The 19,711-nt window shown below is 31.7% G+C and overlaps 2 protein-coding genes across 3 annotated transcripts in view; one reads left to right on the plus strand and one right to left on the minus strand.

Moving 5' to 3' along the window:
- Positions 1 to 14,636, minus strand: part of LOC139511557 (tetratricopeptide repeat protein 28-like) — a 28,338-nt gene extending 13,702 nt beyond the window's left edge. For both annotated transcript variants that reach the window (XM_071298390.1, XM_071298389.1), the window contains exons 1-13: positions 14,260 to 14,636; positions 11,895 to 12,010; positions 9,885 to 10,094; positions 9,486 to 9,663; positions 7,525 to 9,002; positions 6,131 to 7,071; positions 5,748 to 5,917; positions 4,871 to 5,095; positions 3,184 to 3,331; positions 2,313 to 2,485; positions 1,702 to 1,805; positions 1,073 to 1,298; positions 441 to 526 (exon numbers count right to left, since the gene is read on the minus strand). In XM_071298390.1, the coding sequence (XP_071154491.1) occupies positions 441 to 526; positions 1,073 to 1,298; positions 1,702 to 1,805; positions 2,313 to 2,485; positions 3,184 to 3,331; positions 4,871 to 5,095; positions 5,748 to 5,917; positions 6,131 to 7,071; positions 7,525 to 9,002; positions 9,486 to 9,663; positions 9,885 to 10,094; positions 11,895 to 12,005 (4,050 nt within the window). In that variant the 5' untranslated portion in view covers positions 12,006 to 12,010; positions 14,260 to 14,636. The remainder of the gene's footprint in view (positions 1 to 440; positions 527 to 1,072; positions 1,299 to 1,701; positions 1,806 to 2,312; positions 2,486 to 3,183; positions 3,332 to 4,870; positions 5,096 to 5,747; positions 5,918 to 6,130; positions 7,072 to 7,524; positions 9,003 to 9,485; positions 9,664 to 9,884; positions 10,095 to 11,894; positions 12,011 to 14,259) is intronic.
- A 55-nt stretch (positions 14,637 to 14,691) lies between these two features.
- LOC139510497 (Golgi-associated plant pathogenesis-related protein 1-like) lies at positions 14,692 to 19,696 on the plus strand. The gene is made up of 4 exons (XM_071297072.1): positions 14,692 to 14,772; positions 16,422 to 16,690; positions 17,201 to 17,290; positions 19,455 to 19,696. The coding sequence occupies exons 2-4, from the start codon at positions 16,423 to 16,425 to the stop codon at positions 19,640 to 19,642; spliced, it is 546 nt and encodes a 181-aa protein (XP_071153173.1). The 5' UTR covers positions 14,692 to 14,772; position 16,422; the 3' UTR covers positions 19,643 to 19,696.
- The last annotated feature ends 15 nt before the right edge of the window (positions 19,697 to 19,711 follow it).

The following is a 19,711-nucleotide window of genomic DNA, read 5'->3' on the forward strand; positions in this document are numbered from 1 at the left end:
GGACAACAAAGTCGAGATAACTCATTACATAGCAGGACAACAAAGTTGAGATAACTCATTACCTACCAGGACAACAAAGTGGAGATAACTCATTACCTACCAGAACAACAAAGAGGAGATAACTCATTACTAACCAGCACAACAAAGTGGAGATAACTCATTACCTTCCAGGACAACAAAATGGAGATAACTCAATACCTACCAGGACAACAAAGTAGAGATAACTCATTACTTACCAGCACAACAAAGTGGAGATAACTCATTACATACCAGGACAACAAAGTGGAGATAACTCATTACATACAAGGACAACAAAGTGGGGATAACTCATTACTTACCAGCATAATAAAGTGGAGGTAACTCATTACCTACAAGGACAACAAAGTGGAGATAACTCATTACCTAACAGGACAACAAAGTGGAGATAACTTATTACCTACCAGGTCAACAAAGAGTGATATTTGTTCCTGTGGTGCAGGTAGTATGTCATGTAAAGCTTGTGTACAGTCTTTGTCTTCCGATATATCTGAAAAATAATAATTTCAAAGAACTGTTTATCTATATTAGCTGTAACAACCTGAAGATGCAAAATAAATTTCATTTGAGGCAAAGGGTATAAAATTGTTATCAAGTTTGTAAATAAACCAAACAAGAAAAAACTCTGACTAGGGAAATGTTCTATATAAATAAAAACAAAAATATACCATGATAAATGTTTTGATTTGACATAATTTGATTGAAAGTTATTTCCCTTTGCCAAAAAAAATAGTTTAAAATGTACGAATTTCTTCCTAAATAAACCAAACTTAACCCGTTTTAGTTATTATAATGACTGTAAGACTGCAGATAATGTTGTTTTCTGAACAATTTTACATTTTTCACATGTTTATAAATCTGGTTTAAGCAAAATAAGAAAATCAACCATTTTGACCATTGGACATAACTCCTAACTCAGTTCACTTGAAATGATAAAAATGTTAAAAAACTTATTCATCAATTAACAGTTGCTTGCTTGCCTTCATATCAAGAATTATACATTTGATATAGTTCCATTTTACGTATAAATTTTTACCCATAATAGATCTGAGAGCATCATAAACTGGGATCAGTAGTTCATCTTTATTCCAATGTGGATAAACCACATATGGTTGCATAATATCTTCAGCTTTGGCTTGGAAATGAAATCCCAGCAATTTCAGTAAATCAAGACCAGGTTTACTGTGTAGGAGGTGGTCCGTCACTAAACTAATCTGTCGATTGTTATCTTGGGTGTGAAGTCTCTTCAGTGCACTATCCAACTATAAATAGAAGAAAACAGTGTAAAATATCCATTATACAAATATCTAATTTCTACTTATTTGAAAATAGACGTATTTACTCTTGTATGCAAATTTGTCTGCCATTAATTCAAGTCACACAAGATCCTGCATATTATTGCATCAAAAATAAAAAGAAATTTAAATCATAATCAATAAAGAGCTATGCCATGAGTGCATGTTATGTCGTCGCTTTTTCAATGAATAAAGTTCCATAACTCCTCAATGTCATATAATAAATTTATTAAAAAAACTAAAGGAAGCTTATTTTTATAGATATAAACCAGTCACTAAATTTTCATTGAATTTGATCAAAGCTTTGAAGTTTATGTCATAAAGCTAGAAAAAAACTCTCAATTTTTTTTATATCTATAACAGTTCTTACCAAATCAATTAAGTCAGAAACAACCATTGGATGATATTTGTGGTCTTGTAATATTTCTCCCAGAATTCTCTGTACAGATGCTAAGTTTTCTTCTCTGGAAGGCACTATAGTAAAATGAAAAACATTTGGATCAGAACTAGATTCAAATTAATTTCAAAATTATTTTTTTTGTTCAAATAAAAAAAAATAATAGATGTGGTACTACTGTCGATGAAACAATTCTCTACTAGAGATCAAATCATGTTGAGATATAAAAAAAAAAAAAAATAGGTCAAAGCTTGTTTTTTTTATCATTGGCTTATACAGAGTTGATAAAACATTTCCTTACAATATTTTCAAAATCGACTATTATTATATACAGTGTCACCAATATAGTACTCTTTGCAAAGCTAGCAAAATAATACCATTTATTCCCACAACACAAATTGCGAAGTATAAGATTTGCCTACCGAAGCTGTTAAAATATTAGTGGATAAAAAATAATGGTTATGCACAATGGCTTTATATGGTTAAGATTCTGAGATAGTTTGAATACATTCTTATAAAGAGTTTATTTAGGAGGAGTTTGGGGTAAAAAATGGGTATACCCTAGATAACAGAATAGCAATTACCTGATGGTATAAAGGTTTTCGGATTCAAGAATTCTTTTCCGCTTTTTTCCTCCACCATTTTTTCTGTTTGATCAAGTTTCTGGTCTAACATTGCATGTCGTATCTGTTTAAGGTTAATAGCAACATTTTTACCTATCAGCAAAAAAGGACACCATGTTTGTATATCTGAATATCTGAGGAAAACAGAAAATATTACATTACATTATATTACATAGCTTCCAAAACAGTCATATTTTTCGAAATTGTCCAATAAATTATATAAATGACTTGTTGTGTCGAACCTGAAACGTACATTTTAGCAACATTTTTACCTATCGGCATAAGAGATGTTTGTAGATCTGAATATCCGAAGAAAAAAGGAAATACCACCTTACATTATAATGCCTTGCATTATAAGCTTTCACAAAGACTACCAGTTTGTTTAATGGAATTTAAAAAAGAGCAGACATAAGATCTTACCAAAACCATTGTATATTTATATTAATATCAGTGTAATCAATTTCATTGTTCATGTAGTTCATGACTGGAATTGCCTTATACAAGACTATATAAATTTGTACATCATTGAATATTTAAATAATACATGTTGTGGTTAACCTTTACCCATAAAATCCACAGAAAACAGTTTTACTCGCATAAAAATGAATTCACCATTCTGTAAATTTAAAAATTATTATAGGTTTTTATTAATGCAAATATTGTGAATAGGTGAGTTTCGCAAAAATAAGAACTTGCATTTTGATAACTAAAATGTAGATCTTTATGTAGATTTCTTTTTTGGAAAATTGCAATATTTAAAATTGCATTCTTGTCCATTTTTGAAAATTCACAATAATAAATGCATGCAATAATTTCTGAATTTACACTATACCTTTCATCACTTTGGAGGAATCGCATGCCTGTGTACATAGCCTCTGTTACCAGACAACCTTCTTGTAATTCTGTGTAAAATCTATAGAAAAACTTCTCCCTAGCAATATTTGGTGTCAACCAGGAACATGCAAGTACACATTGGGCTCCTAAAAAATACAGCAATAAAATATAGAAAAACTTCTGAGCAATCAAAAACATACAAATGAATATTGACCTCATCACACATGCTTTACTAAAAATTAAAAACAAAAATACTTATTACTCTAATCTAATCTAAAAATCTTCATTAACAAAAATTCATGTCTTTAAAATGATCTAAAAATTAACAATGTAAAATAATATTTCACACTATTTGTATGCATGTTTTGATTTTGTTCTCTTTATGCCAAAAAAACCCAACATACGTTTTTCTGTCATATTTGCTATTTATACATCTTTTTTTCAGTATTTGGAAATATACAGAAAACCTGTCTTAATATCAACCCAAAAGGAGTTATGGACAAAACAAATTTGTCCAATAATTAGATCTGGTTTATATTCACTAAATTTATTCCAAAGAATATCATTTGACACTTTTACCTACTATGTCTTTTTATTTTTGCTATGCAACTGTCATACAAGTGACATGTTAAGCTAACTCTATAAACCAGGTTTGATCTTTCATTTTCTCATAAGGAAATGTCTGTTCTGAGTAAGGAACAGTAGTTTTCAGTTCATTTAATGAGTTTGTTCTTTTGATTTTGCCATTTTAATGATATGTGTGGAATTTTCATTGGAGTTCCGTATTTTCTTTTTATACAATTTGAATATCTTCTTACAATAATTTAATGGTTTGGACAGGTTTCTGATGTAGAGATTGGTAGGGACAGATGTCATTATTAAAGATTTTGAATAATATGCACTTTATTTTCTTGATTTAAATTTTTAATCAAAATTTTCACTCTTAACCCTTTCACCGATAGCTGCCCAGACAGAAGCTACTCTGAGACAATGGCTTCCCTGGCTTCTATTACTAAAGTGAGAATTCTTCATAATAAATGTCAATAAAAACTTGTCTGTAGTTATTTGTGTCTTTATTCAATCATGTTCATTTACTAACACCATGTTCACAGTTTTGTTCATGTTTTGATAATTTTTTCTTCATAAAATATTCAATTTTTCAAATTTTTGGCTTTATCTAGGTGAAATTCTCCAAATTCTGCTCTTTGACCCAAAATCGTTATTTTTTAACCCAAAACAGCAAAATTTTGAAAAATTTAATGAGGCTGTACAAATTCCTTACACTGAACAATGTCCATTCCAAGTGACATTTTATATCAAAAATGTATACTAGTTTGGCTTCAATTCTTCCATAATCTTTCAAAAAAAATGTTCCCTTATTTCAAATTCTCGTAAATTCCGTAAATTTCCTCTGATTTTGACATGGTTTTCAACAAACGGAAGCGCCATGTTTACACTTTCATCTGGGTATTCAACAAAGAAAGATAACTCGTGTTTGCACTGTTTTGAGCGGGAAATATAAAAGAGGTTTTCCAATCCCGGTAAATGGGACTCATCGTCAGCTGTCTGAAGCGTGAATCCCAGTAAACCGGGACTCATCAGCGAATGGGTTAATCCATTGGTCTTTCATTTTTTTTTCTAAAAGGCAATCATAACATATCTCCTTATCAAATATAAACACTTACCTGCAGCAAGGAAAGCAGACGGCAAACTGTATCCCTGTTCAATAGTTTCTTCTGTCCTGTTAGAGTTGTATCCAACATTTAACACAACAAGCTGAGCATTAAGTTTACAGGCTAAAATATCACTAGTTGTGACAATATATGAGTATTGCTGAGGAGGCCCTGATTCTTGTCTGATCGGGTTAGGTGTAAATGCAAGATATCCTTCTCTCCAACAACCAAATGTTGCTAAAATAAATTAAATAAATTAAATAAATTTGTTATTTGCTTATTTGCTTACCTGTTATTTAAAGTTGAAAAAGACTGTATGACTGTTGAATTTTATTTACCTTTATGTATAACTGGTGAAATCTAGTTATTCATTTGTATGCCTATGAATTCTAGTTACCTATGTGTATGATTGTTGAATTATAAATACCTAGGTGTATGGCTGTTGAATTCAAGTTACCTTTATGTATGACTGTTGAATTCAAGTTACCTTTATGTATGACTGTTGAATTCCAGTTACCTGCATGTATAACTGTTGAATTCTAAATTACCTACATGTATGACTGTTGAATTCAAGTTACCTACATTTATGACTGTTGAATTGGAATTACCTATATGTATGACTGTTGAACTATAATTACCTATATATATGATTGTTGAATTTTAATAACCTACATGTACTGTATGGCTGTTATATTATAATTACCTATATGTATGACTGTTGAATGAAAGTTACCTACATGTATGACTGTTGTTTTTTAATTACCTACATGAGTACATGTATGACTTTTGAATTCTAATTACCTACATGTATGACTTGAATTCTAATTACCTACATGTATGACTGTTGAATTCTAATTATCTTCATGTGTGACTGTTGAATTCTAATTACCTATATGTATTACTGTTGAATTCTGTATTTCTTTCAGAAAAGTCTCCTTGGTAGCTTGTGAACCTGTTATAGGAGAAACATCTAACCAGGAACCTACAGTTGACAGTTCTCTCTTGGCTGCAGGTAGACTGATACAAGATGGCTTCCATGCACTACCATGCAATATTGCACTGTAAAATTTCAGAAAAGTAAATATATTAATTGATTATTTGTTCAACATCCAGTGGCAAATATACAATGCATTTTCAGGACAAGAACGAGTTCACAATATTAATCCCCAGTCTGGTTTTATTTCCATTTATTTTTGACAAATGAAAAAAAAAATCATTCAAAACAACACATCTACTTGAATTTATTTCAATTTATTTAAACACCTGTATTACCTTTCAGGTAGTTGGGGATTTCCGATTGCCAGACATCTCTCCCTGTCACTGATTTGTTGAAATTCTGTAACCGCACTAGAAGAGGATGTTATGTCTGTTCCTGTAGAAGTGCAAGTGGTAAGTGTAGAGTAGCTATGTAGACTCAGTAAAGCTTCAAGTGATGTGGGACTTCCAACACGGGATAAGAAATCGGCAGCCTTTAAAGCTGATTTTTCAGGAATAAGTGGTAAATTCTGACTAGGAGATTGGGGAGACGTCATTCTGTTACCCTCCAATGATAATTGAGTGTTTTCTTTCGAATGGTCCAATTTTTCTTCAAGTTCAGACTTAAGAGAAAGTTGTGTGGTGACTAACCGTGGGTTTGACACCTTACGTAGATCTAACATGAAGGATAAAGATGACTCAGCATCATCTGCTGGAGTGGTAGCGTTGGACAAAATGGTTTTGGTCAAATATTTATTCAAGCCACCTTTTCTAACCTGTGATCTTAAGAAGTCTAGTTCATCTTGACTCTTTAAATAATTAAGTTCGTTATTCACACATTTTTCCAACATTAATATGCTAGGCAATATGGTTATATGATGTCTAGTTGACAAATAATTTGAACTCCAATCCTGTAAGATGGTAAATGGGCAATGAAATAAATCTTTGTCTGGTATAATAACTAAGTTATTTCCCTTGTCTAGCTTCATCAAAATATCCTCAACAGGTGCTATAAGCAAGTTAAAGAGTTTACGACATGGAGATTTATTAGAAGTATTCTCATTATTATTGTTTTTGTTTTCTTTGTGGTCTTCAGACTTTCTTTCAGCTAGCATCAAATTTCTGTGTCTCTTTAAATTGAGTCTTTCTTCACTCAATGGAATTGCTCGGTTTTCACAAGTTGTTTGCAAATTTTTCCAGTCAGCGTTGCCTCTGATCTCTTTCAATAAAGTTTGGACCTACAACAAAATAATAAAATTCAAGCAATTTGGTACATGTACCGTATATATATTCTAAACGGCAAATAAAGAACTTTAAAAATATTTTCTCATTATAAAGCCTGCATAAAATATGTATATCTGTGATCTTCTTCCAAAACAATCATATGTTTGACGTAAAAAAAAACTGACCTACTGAACTTATTTTTTACAGCTGAGGCAAAAAAGTATCATTGAAAATGGTGTCTGTTTTTTTCACCAAAAAATGCATTCCATAAAGTACAACAAGTATGAAAGTTCATGATTTTGTTTAAATTTCAAGATCAATGAAAATCGGTGTGAGCCAAGGCTCTGTGTTTAAGGCAGTACTTTGACTTATAATTGTTTACTTTTTACACATTGTGACATGGATGGAGAGTTGTCTCATGTATACCACATCTTCTTATATCTATCAACATTGATTGAATGACCCACCTGTTCTATCATGCCCTCATCCTCTTCTGCTCTCCCAGAATAGAATCTGACAACACCTTGACCAGGAAGTAATACCCATATCAACAGTCTACTGGGTAGTAAGGAATAATATAAAACATTGGCATTCTGTTGGTTAACAATCCTGGTAATATGTTCTACAGAATCTAAATGTGGACCAATCTGTGATCCTACATATCCAGGCATCTTTGTAATGTATCTCCTACGATATGCTTCGGCAAACTGTAAACATTCATTCTTGTTACCAAGCTTGCTCAAAACACATTGCATGCCATCATAACATTCAGTCAATTGTTTTTCATAGTCAGGTGGACAATAAGTATCTTCATCGTGATGTTCTTTGATCTTTGTCTCATAGAAAGGAATCAGTGATTCAAAATATTGCCGAGCTTGTTCAATATCTTTAAGCTGTGTTGAATGTTGTTGTATACATGCTATGTTGTACTGACAGATTTTAAGTATATCATAATATTCCATATCATCAGCAAGATCATATGCTTGTTCATAGAAAAATAAACTATGCTGATATCTTTTCATCTCTCTGTAAACATTGCCAGTTTTACATAAAGCTGTGGCTCTGCTTCTGTAGTCTGTTCGAATGGCAGCATTCAGCATCTGATCATACACTTCAATGGCCTTTTCATAATCTTCCTTCATGAGGTATGTGTCAGCTAACATCTCACATGCCATAACAGTCATCTTTGTGTCTTTAAAACGCTTTGCCATAGATATATACTGCTCATGATATGTTATACACAGCTTCCAGTTTCTCAATGCGGCATAAACACTACCTAAACATCCATAAGCCTGGGCCATGCCTTTTCGATCTTTATTCCGTTTAGAAGATTGTAAATACAAATTATAGTTTTTCATAGCTTCATCATAGTTTCCAAGGATTTCATTCAACATGCCTGTATTGTGGTACGACTCCGATTTTATTCGACCTTCCAGTTTAAATTGTTCTAACAAGGATATATACTTCCTAGCATGATGTTCTGCATGATGCATCTGTCCGATTGTTTTATAAGCAATACTCAGATTGAGACGCAAACCACACTGGAGTTCTTTTGTCCAGAAATCTGGGAGTTCTCTCTGTGACCCAGCCTCCTCTTCAAGCTCCGCCTCTAATTGTAATAATTTTTCATAGAATACTATAGCCTGATGAGTGTCTCTGTTTTCCAGATAAAGAGTTGCAATGTTAACCAGCGACTTTGTCTGGTATATTTGTTCATGAGTGGCAATTGCAGTGGACAGACATTCCTGGTATATAGAAATGGCCTGTTCATTATGTTTACAAGCAGAGTGGGCATTGGCTAAAGTCAATAAAATCCTCATTGTTATTCCTTTCTGATTTGTTTGAAACTTCTGAGCTGCTTCCAAAATCGTTATACAGAAGTCATATCTTTTAGCTTGGAAAAGATGTACACCAATTTCACTTAACTTTTTGTAACTGTCCATTTCTGTAAAAAGAAAACATGCAACTGATAAAACTATTAATGTTAAGGGGTGTAAAATTAGTTCACACTAAATTACAATCTCATTTTCATGACTGAACTGCCATTGGATGACCAGAGGTCATTTGGGACAACCTGTCATGGTCATTGTGACCTTAAACATTTGTTTTGTGAGGTATTTTTTTTTATTTTCCAAGAATTGTAGGACTTGTTTTTGTCTTACGCTTACACGTATTGGATTAGGGTATAAGGTAAAAGTTAAATCAATTGGGAAATCCTAGGTACAAAAAAATATAATTTGTATTTTGTTTTGCCAAATATACATGATATATATGTAATTGTCAATTTTTATCTAATATGTCATTTTCAAGAGCAAATATTACTTTACAAGTACCAGTCTTTAACCATTACTAATGCAATCGTAAATATTAAATACATTTGTATTTCACCCTCCAAAAAACATTTTGAAAATTTTTGAAATATATTTACCTTCTAGTTTTTCTAAAACATCTTTTGGAATATGACATATATGTTCAGCAACTTCTGCAATGTGGTCTGTTAGGTCATCAGCATTGTCAGGGTCAAGGTCAAGTGCAGTCAAAAATGCTGAGACAGCATCTCTATAATTGTTAACTTGGCATAAAGTCAAGCCATAAAGTCTGTATGCCTGTAAAGAAATTAATTTCATGTTTATTTAATCAGATTTTTTTTATGTGATAATGCAACTTCATACAGTATATGGCAAAATGAAAATTAAGACAATTACCTCCCTTTAACAGAAATTTTACTAATACAAACATTTTTCAATATCAAATATTTATCATTTATAGTCTAAATCAAGTTTTTTTTAGATTTAAACATATACATGTTAATTAAGCAAAATCAAACCTCTGGGTTGTCAGGTTCTATGTTTATTGAATTCTCTGCATCCTTCAATGCCATAGAGTTATCTCCCATGTCTAGAAAAGCTTTAGTTCTTGCAAATAAAACCTCCATGTTTTTATCATCAATTTCCAAAGCTTCATTGTAACGTTTTATGGCTACAGTAAAGTCTTGTAATTGCATAGCTTGGTCTCCCATTTCCCGAAGTGATTTAATCTGAAATAAAAAAAAAAATCAACAGAAATTAAGCAATTGGATCAGATTGAAGTATTTAATTCTTTATCTAATTTTTTGTTGATATTTGACAATGATATATCTGTAAATGGCAATTAATACAATAAAAAAATTTTAAGGGTTCCGCGGAACCCAGTGTCTCGCCTATTTTTGCTGTAAATTGCAGACTCAACAACAATGAGGGAAAAAATCAATAAAAATATTCCTCTTGTTACATGTACTATTTTATGATTGCAAGAAAATCTAAGTCCATTTAAAAGTAAATTACAGAAAAAACTGAGTAATCTTTTTACAAACTTTACTTCTGGATACAATATTATGATCATAAATAAGCTTCTGTCCAAGTTTGGTACAAACCCAGGATAGTTTAAGAAAGTTATTAAAATTTTTAAAACTTTAACCACAGAGTGAATGTAATGGTTCCCTGGAGAAAAACTAAGTCCATTTAAAAGTAAAATATGGAAAAAATGGATTTATTTATTTACAAAATTTACTTCTGGATACTATCTTATGATCATAAACAAGCTTCTGTCCAAATTTGGTACAAACCCAGGATAGTTTAAGAAAGTTCTAAAAACTTTAACCACAGAGTGAATGTAATGTTTCTCCGCAGAAAAAAGTAAGTCCATTTATAAGTAAAATATGGAAAAAATGGAATTTTATTTTTTCAAAATTTACTTCTGGATATTATCTTATGATCATAAACAAGCTTCTGTGCAAGTTTAGTACAAACCCAGGATAGTTTGAGAAAGTTTTTAAAATTCTAAAAACTTTAACTACAGAGTGAATGTTTTGTTTCCTCGCAGAAAAAACTAAGTCCATTTATAGTAAAATACGGAAAAAATGGAATTTTATTTTTACAAAATTTACTTTTGGATACTACCTTATGATCATAAACAAGCTTCTGTCAAAGTTTGGTAGAAATCCAGTATAGTTTAAGAAAGTTATTAAAATTTCAAAAACTTTAACCACAGAGTGAATATTTGTTGACGCCGCCGACGACGCCGGAATGTAGGATCGCTTAGTCTCGCTTTTTCGACTAAAGTCGAAGGCTCGACAAAAACAACCTTACATTGGTTGTCATTAGAAGTAAATTCATATTCATGAAAACCATGACATTCGTAGTGTTTCATAGAATTTGCCCTTAGCAATCATACTATATATATACACTATCAATTTGAAATTGAAAGAATATTATCATCAAGTTATTGACCGTAGATGGATTTAGCATTTTTTTTGTCCTTTTTGGTAATACAGCTCTTCAACTTGTTTTTCGCTTCTTATATATCCTTTGCTTTGTGTTTCTTATAAAGGTAAATCAAGAAAAGCGATTCAGATGCATGAAATTTTATTACATGTCATTTTTATTTTTTGTTCTCCATCAATCTGACAATTTTTTTTATTACATGTAATTTCTATATATCTTTTAGTACTACATTTAAGTCACTTTATGGATATTAATATAGTTGGTGACATAAACTTGAATCAGACTGTGTTATGTTAATAAGGAATCAATTAGACTGACAGAATTAATGTGTTAAATGCCACTTGCAGCACTCTTTGCTTTATCAAGGGTCCCATGTATTATTTAAGGAGGAGGCAATTGCAAGTCCACAAAGAGAGAATCATGATCTTTGATAGAAAACAATGTTGCACATGTCAGGAAGAAATTTCAAACTCACAAACTCAGCTTTGGCATGCTAGTGAACGCTATAGGGTACCAGTCTGTAAGATTTAACGGTTAGGGGTGAGTGTTAAAAAAATGGCTGAGACTTAATTTACCTCATTGATTTCTTCCACTTCAGAAATAGGTTCACTGCCCTCAGCCAAGCTAGGCATACTAAAGCTATGGCTGAGGGTGGCTGTAAAGTGTGATTGCATCTGTCTGTCCATTGTTTCTAAAAAATAAGATATAAAATAAATTCCATTGAACATGTTGAAAGAGTTCTTATATAACATTTGTCTTGTGCACCTTGAACTAATAATGAAAAATTAAGGAGATTATTGCATGATTTCTAATAACTCAAGTATCCATGAAAGATCAAGTCATTTTGAATTGTCATGGAATGAAGTTCCTTCGTATTAATATAAGTTTCAACTTTACAAGTGGAGTAAATATTCTGTAATATTATTTCCATTGGAACAAATATTACAGTATTTGTTCCTTTAATACGAAATAAAGGGTATATAATATCTGTTTCAACAGGAACAGATACTATGGCATTGTTTATAACAAATATTCCAGTAGAGACTGAACTTCTGTAAGGTGGAATAAATATACACTAGTAGTTTTGGGGCCTTTTATAGCTTGTTGTTCGGTGTGAGCCAAGGCTCCGTGTTGAAGGCACTACTTTAACCTATAATAGTTTACTTTTTAAATTGTTTTTTGGATGGAGAGTTGTCTCATTGGCACTCACACCACATCTTCCTATATCTATTTAGAGCCCTGCCAAGTTTTCTAGACCTTTACAAAATTTAAATGGCTGACATTGTATTAAACCGAAAAGCTCAATCCTCCTAGTTATTAGATGTGTTTTTCTGTACTCAGAGTAAGTTTTGATTAGTAAAAACAATCATTTAAGATTAAATTCCACATTAACCTTTAACAGTTTTTATGAAAATTCTCTATCATGAGGGTAATAAATGTGGGTACCTTCATGACAAATAACAATAAACATTCTTTTCAAAGGATTTGAACAGTAATAATTAATGGTACATGACAATAAAATGATTTTGATGATTCACAATATTTTTTTTCAAAATTAACGGTGACAATAATTATTTTTAACCTCTGACAATAATTTTTCAGTAATACATAAATTTCTCTCGTTAAAATCTAAAACATTGTTACATACATTGTACATGAGCGAATCGTACAAGTTGAGATATATAAACACCGTAAGATGGTGACAAGGGTATGTCACCATCTAAAAACGGATAATTAACGACAGGAAATGAAAAATCATCCCTTTTATCATAAATTTTAGTATTCAGCTTTCCGTTAGTGATATAGATATCAAGATCGAGAAAAAGGCAGTGGTCATTGTTAGTTTTAGCTTTATTTAATGTAAGTTCAACAGGATAAATTTCATTAATATACTTATGAAGTCGTCATTATTGAGAGCCAAAATATCATCCAAATATCAAAAAGTATTATTAAATTTGTTTATCAGATGTTGTTTCGATGGGTCTTTGCTTATTTTTGTCATAAACTGTAACTCATAAAAAGTTGACATTTTGTAACTAAGGAGCCACCGTGTTGACTTGCTGAAATGAGTAAATATGCGAATAATGCAATAGAATAGAAAATAAAACAAAACCTACATGTACCTCAAAAATCAGTTTTAATACAATATCATACCAATTCCGATGGTTCATGTAACAGAAAACTTTCAACTTTAGCGGTTTCATTTGTATGACGTCATGTTTAGAAATGACTGCGCCAAAAAGATTAAAAGACTTTCACGGGGAATTTTATTTTATTTTTATTTTTATGATTTCCCCGAGCTCTTGTGCATGTTGTGCGTTACTTCTTTGTGTTACTGTATGCATACTAATAAGAATAAAAGTTATTTTGTCTTTTTTCCATTGCACTTTTTAAAACAATAAAATCAGCAAAGGGTTTGCAAATAGGTTCCAATACATGTAGATTTACGTGGGAAGTATATTGTAACAGCCATTATTATGTGTATCTCTAAGTCTGCACTAAGTATATGCTATCGAGAATTTTATCACAGTGTTGTTTACAAAGCTAAAGAAGCACGTCATATTAGAATGATATACATGTTGTATATGAAAGCTGTAGAGTGTACATGGTGTAGTAGACCTGTCTGTACCACAGGTATTTGGGGAATGGACCCCCCTTTTTTTTTGGACCTCACTAAAATAAAATTTTGGCGTTTTTTTTATTCATTTACAATTTTCTACAATGTATATTCACTTGGGGCTCGTATGGATAGTAAAAAAATTATTGTAATCGAATAGCAATGGATTGTTGAGACTTGATATATGTTTATACATTGTAGAAAATTGTAAATGAATAAAAAAAACGCCAAAATTTTATTTTAGTGAGGTCCAAAAAAAAAGGGGGGTCCATTCCCCAAATACCTGTGGTCGGTACAATATAAAAAAGAAGATATGCATGTACCTTTTCAACTAAATGTACAATGACATCATGGTAAGACAAATGCAAATGTCACAGAAGTGTTGAATTTTCATGATTTGTCACGAATTTGTACTAAATGTATCATTGCTGTCGTTCAAAAATCCTATGCCAGTGCTTTGGATCTCTTTCGACAGCACCGGAAGTGATCGTAACTATACACATTCAATTTCAGTATATCCTACTACCAATACAAATTTACGATACGAGATATAGACCAACGCACTAAATTACAAACAACGATCTCGACTTTTTGATCCCCTTGACACATGGTCGGACGGACTGAAACATAAAGCGAAAAATACATGTCCCAATTTTCCCTTGTAGCATATAAACTAATTATACATAATAACTTTTGTAACTAGTCAAGTGTTATGTTTCAAATGGGTAAATGATTGTGAAATTTGATATCGACAGTGATCTTTAATTATTCATAGACGCATGAAGTGTGCAGTATTTTACCATTTCTATTTAATAACGAAAACTAACATGCAGAAGGTAAGATTTGCATTCTATTTCCCTTTAAGAAAATTAAGGTGGTACCCAACACTTTCACTAAAATTAATTTGGCTCGTTTAATTTTTGTAGAATTTTGACAAAGTATTTACTTTGACCTGAGATAGTGTTATAGTAGTCTTAGCTTTGACCATTTAATAAAAATATAAAAATTTCTAAAATTTTGAATCAACCATTCAAGTTATCAGAAAAATTACACTGGTTATATAGCAGTTTGGAAAACACCATTGTTTATCACCGAGAAGCTAAATGTTCCCTTTACAACACAACGAAATTAAAACGTTTAGCTGACTTTACAGAGTTATCTCCATGTAGTGTAAGGTACCACCTTCTAAATCAATACTAATTAACGAATAAAAATTAATAAAGACTTTATGGAGGGAACTTAATGATGTATAAACTTAAATGCATGGATGTACAAAATTTGGCAGGCCAGACACTAAAAATAAACACACTATCGAGTTAGTATAAGCTTAAAATTCAGTTCAATATAACTCTAAGAGTCTCATATGCAACCAATAGCTTACCATGCAAAGAAATTACCTTTATCTACAATCTCGAGGCATTTTGCTGTAGGACTTTATTCAAATTTCAAGCATGACTTGTTTTGTACTAGTATTATGATGAGCCAAGAGGAAAATAATTACTAAATCTCCTTATTTTATGAAGAATTTCAAATTTTAAAATGTCCTCTTATTGAACAACTAATGTCATGATTAATTCAAATTCCTTTGATATTATTTGTAAGATCTTTTTTCAATTTGAATAATTGATACTCTAACCAGGATAAAAAATGATATTTTTTTAATTGTGAACGGCTTATATAACTAGCTCAAATTTGTACATTGTTTTTGTCTGTTTTCGCTAAGTTCTTTTTTTACTCTTTGATAAAAAAACATTTCAAACTGTTTCAAAATGTGTTCTTATAGTAAGTTGTTACTTATGGCCAATACCTATATACACACAACTGTTACACATTAAAGGAAGGGTTGAGGGTTCACAGACATGTCATACTTAATTGTTTGTCATAAAGTATGGCTGGTTTTCTCATTTGAATAGTTAAACAATTTGTCCTGTAGGTGCCTTAATAGCTGATTATATGGTATTGGTTTTTGCATAATGGTGGCATATAGATTCTTCCATCCAAGAGCACATTATTTGGCCGAATAATGCAGATTTTAGCCTTATTAATAAACATGCAACATCTCCTTATCCTCATATTAAGGTCAAGGAATAGTGATGAGATATGCCATAGATCTTGGTAAAATTGTGTGTATATCTTTGGCTCGTTAAACTATAATAGCTGAAATTTAAAAAAAAAAGAACAACACATTTATCTCTCCTAAATTCTTTGAAAATCAACTGATCGAATACTTTCAAAGCAGGTTAGGCATTTTTATAGAAAGCAATCGCAATCGGCGACAAACGTTCGTAAATTTGTCTAATTTTACAAATCTCGAATCTCATATCCATATAGATTTCCCCTAAAAACGAAATGTTTTTGACACATACATTGCCGTTTAAATGATGTAAAATATAATCATATGATCAACGACTTCGTTTATCAATATTTTAAACTGTAATGTGAACCACCACAATGATCATACTCATCTCAATATTGTCATTTTCAGAATGAGTTGTTTCGGATGCAGTCCTCAATACCCAAGCGTCAAACAATTTACCACTGAAGGGTTGATACTACACAATAACATAAGACGCAAACATAACGTTCCATCATTAAAATTTTCAAAAGATCTAGTGCAACATGCACAGGAATGGGCCGAGTACTTAGTGAAAACAAACCAAGACACGCCCGAGGTTCAGCATCTTAGAAGAAAGAATATCGGACAGAATGTCACTGTAAAAGATTCCTACGATAATTACGCCGTCGACTACTCAGGTATGGGTCATTATAAAAAAAACCTGCAAAACTATGTTATTTGGTCTTCAATTAAGTCAGACATGAAAATATATCAGATAACACTTGCATATGAACGTGTGGTGATACATTATATAGTTTATCGTATGAAATGTTATAAAAACACAATATAACCAGAATTAACAATAAATCCCTAATAAATCCTTTCAGACCTGAAATAGGACTATTATTCATATCATTTGTCTTAATATTGATCACTTAGTCTATCTATTGCATTTTGATACATACAAACATTTTTTTTATAAGTTTGGGAGGTGTATGTTTGTTTGTATATAAAAAATTTCACCAAAAGGAAGTCTCATTTTTAATCAATGGCAAATTGTCGAATTTCATGCTTGTTTGAATGAACGAATCTTTAGTGCAAAAACTAAAACGTACAAAGGCAAAATTAACATCGCATATAAAATGGCTAACCGTATTATCCAATTTGTCGTGCTATGTGACTACTAAAGTTTATCACTATAATTATAGCTGAAGATATCATAAAAGAATGGTACAGCGGGGTCGATATCTACCAACCATATTTTGGAAGGGAACCACCTCCATTAGAAATAATTAAAGGTATTTTGATACAGTTTTGACGTTACTGTTTTATTGGTATTAATACTGATTTTGAAAAATTAGTACATAAAAAGCAAACTAAATTAATTGTTATATACATACACACATTCAGGATTTGGATGTGTAATGAATCTACTAATGATTTCAAAAGATAATTTATTCTTACTATCGGATGCATGCCGATTTTTTATTAGTTGTTGTTGGATTCGAACTAGCTTTAAGTGTCTTTTTGTTGTTTGGATGTACAAGTACTCGGCCACGTCCACTCTGTTTTTGTTAGATATAGTTCTATTTGTATCCATCTGATGAGTTAGCCTTTTCCTGCTAATGTTTATAGTTCCTTCTTTTGATGTACTGTTACACAAATGTCCCAGGTTAAGGAGGTTTTGGATCCCGAAAACATGTTTAACCCCACATCATTTTGAGTATGTGCCTGTCCCAAGTCTGGATTCTCTAATTCATTTGGTGTCGTTTGTTGCTGTTACATAATTGCTGTTCGTTAATTTTTTTGTACATAGATTAGGCCACTTGTTTTCTAATATGAGTTATTTAGAATTTGTCATTTTGGGGCCATGACTATGCGGTATTTATTGGCTTCGCTGAGTGATGAATACCGTACAGTGACATCAGTTATACTAATGATTACAAGTGATTAAATATGAGTAAGACACAATGTTATACAACTGCTTGTCTCAATAAAAAATTTCTATAACATTGTGTCTTACTCATATTTAATCACTTGTAATCATTAGTATGAGTTGATTGTTCTGCTCCTTGTAATTTTGTTTGTTTGTATGCATATGCACATATGACCATATTTCCGACACATTATTATGAATGAAGGAGAGGACACTATTATGCTATGAAATACTGAATACTAAAATTTATGATAAAAGGGATGATTTTTCATTTCCTATCGTTAATTATCCGTTTTTAGATGGTGACGTTCCCTTGTCACCATCTTACGGTGTTTATATATCTCAACTTGTACGATTCGCTCGTGTATGTAACAATGTTTTAGATTTTAACGAGAGAAATTTATGTATTATTGAAAAATTATTACACCAGGGTTTTCGATATCAAAAATTAGTCAAAACATTTACTAAATTTTATCATCGGTATAAAGACATCATCCGTAAATATAGCTCAACATGTAGACTTCTTATACGTTCAGGTATTTCACATCCATTCTTTTATGGAAATATTCTTTATTAAGCACAAAGGTGTCAGTATTCACCTCAGAAACTTACAAAACCTTTGAATAGACTTATTAAGAAGGGATATAATTACGATACTGTTGTCAAGTCATTAAAGATTGCATATTTTGGGGTTAATGTTGAGTCACTGATAAGGTCTTTGCGTCGGAACTAAACACATTTATTCTAAAAACAGGTGTTGGCATGACACGGGTTATGTTCTTCTCATATATGTTATGATGGTATGGTACTAAACCCCTAACGGGAAGGATTGTGCCTGATGTTCATATGATGAAATCATAATCTTTCAGTCAGTTTAATTGAGGTTTGGAGCTGGCATGTCAGTTAACTGCTAGTAGTCTGTTGTTATTTATGTATTATTGTCATTTTGTTTATTTTCTTTAGTTACATCTTCTGACATCAGACTAGGACTTCTCTTGAACTGAATTTTAATGTGCGTATTGTTATGCGTTTTACTTTTCTACATTGGTTAGAGGTATAGGGGGGGGGTTGAGATCTTACAAACATGTTTAACCCCGCCGCATTTTTGCGCCTGTCCCAAGTCAGGAGCCTCTGGCCTTTGTTAGTCTTGTATTATTTTAATTTTAGTTTCTTGTGTACAATGAGCTCGTACAATTTGGAAATTAGTATGGCGTTCATTATCACTGAACTAGTATATATTTGTTTAGGGGCCAGCTGAAGGACGCCTCCGGGTGCGGGAATTTCTCGCTTCATTGAAGACCTGTTGGTGACCTTCTGCTGTTTTTTTTTTGGTCGGGTTGTTGTCTCTTTGACACATTCCCCATTTCCATTCTTAATTTTATGAAACAAAGCATCAGACATAAATGTTAACATGGTAAAAGTCTTTGATTTGACCTGGTAAATATGGACATTTTAGTCAAATGGTATGGAAGGATACACCTATATCCCTAAGGACCTGCTGTACAAAGGTTACTTTTATACTTCAGGTTATGGACATTTTAGTCAAATGGTTTGGAAGGAATCAAAGGAAATGGGAATGGGCAAAGGTATAGGAAACGACAGAACAGTAATAGTAGCTTCATACAGACCAGCTGGTAATGGCCTGGCAAAATTTACTGACAATGTCAAGGAACCTAATGACAAAGTTCTAATATTCAAATATTTCAAAATGTAGATTTCGTTATATTATTAAAGTAAAAGAAATTGTAGCAATAAAACTTGTTCCAAACTCATGTTTCTTACG

The sequence above is a fragment of the Mytilus edulis genome, chromosome 2 (genome assembly GCF_963676685.1).
Source record: "Mytilus edulis chromosome 2, xbMytEdul2.2, whole genome shotgun sequence".
Taxonomy (NCBI): Eukaryota; Metazoa; Mollusca; class Bivalvia; order Mytilida; family Mytilidae; genus Mytilus; species Mytilus edulis.

Coding starts and splice junctions, on each gene's coding strand:
- LOC139510497 (XM_071297072.1), top strand. CDS start 16,423: ATGAGTTGTTTCGGATGCAGTCCTCAATACCCAAGCGTCAAACAATTT. Junction 16,691..17,200: donor TTACGCCGTCGACTACTCAG/GTATGGGTCATT, acceptor CTATAATTATAG/CTGAAGATATCATAAAAGAA. Junction 17,291..19,454: donor TCCATTAGAAATAATTAAAG/GTATTTTGATAC, acceptor TTTATACTTCAG/GTTATGGACATTTTAGTCAA.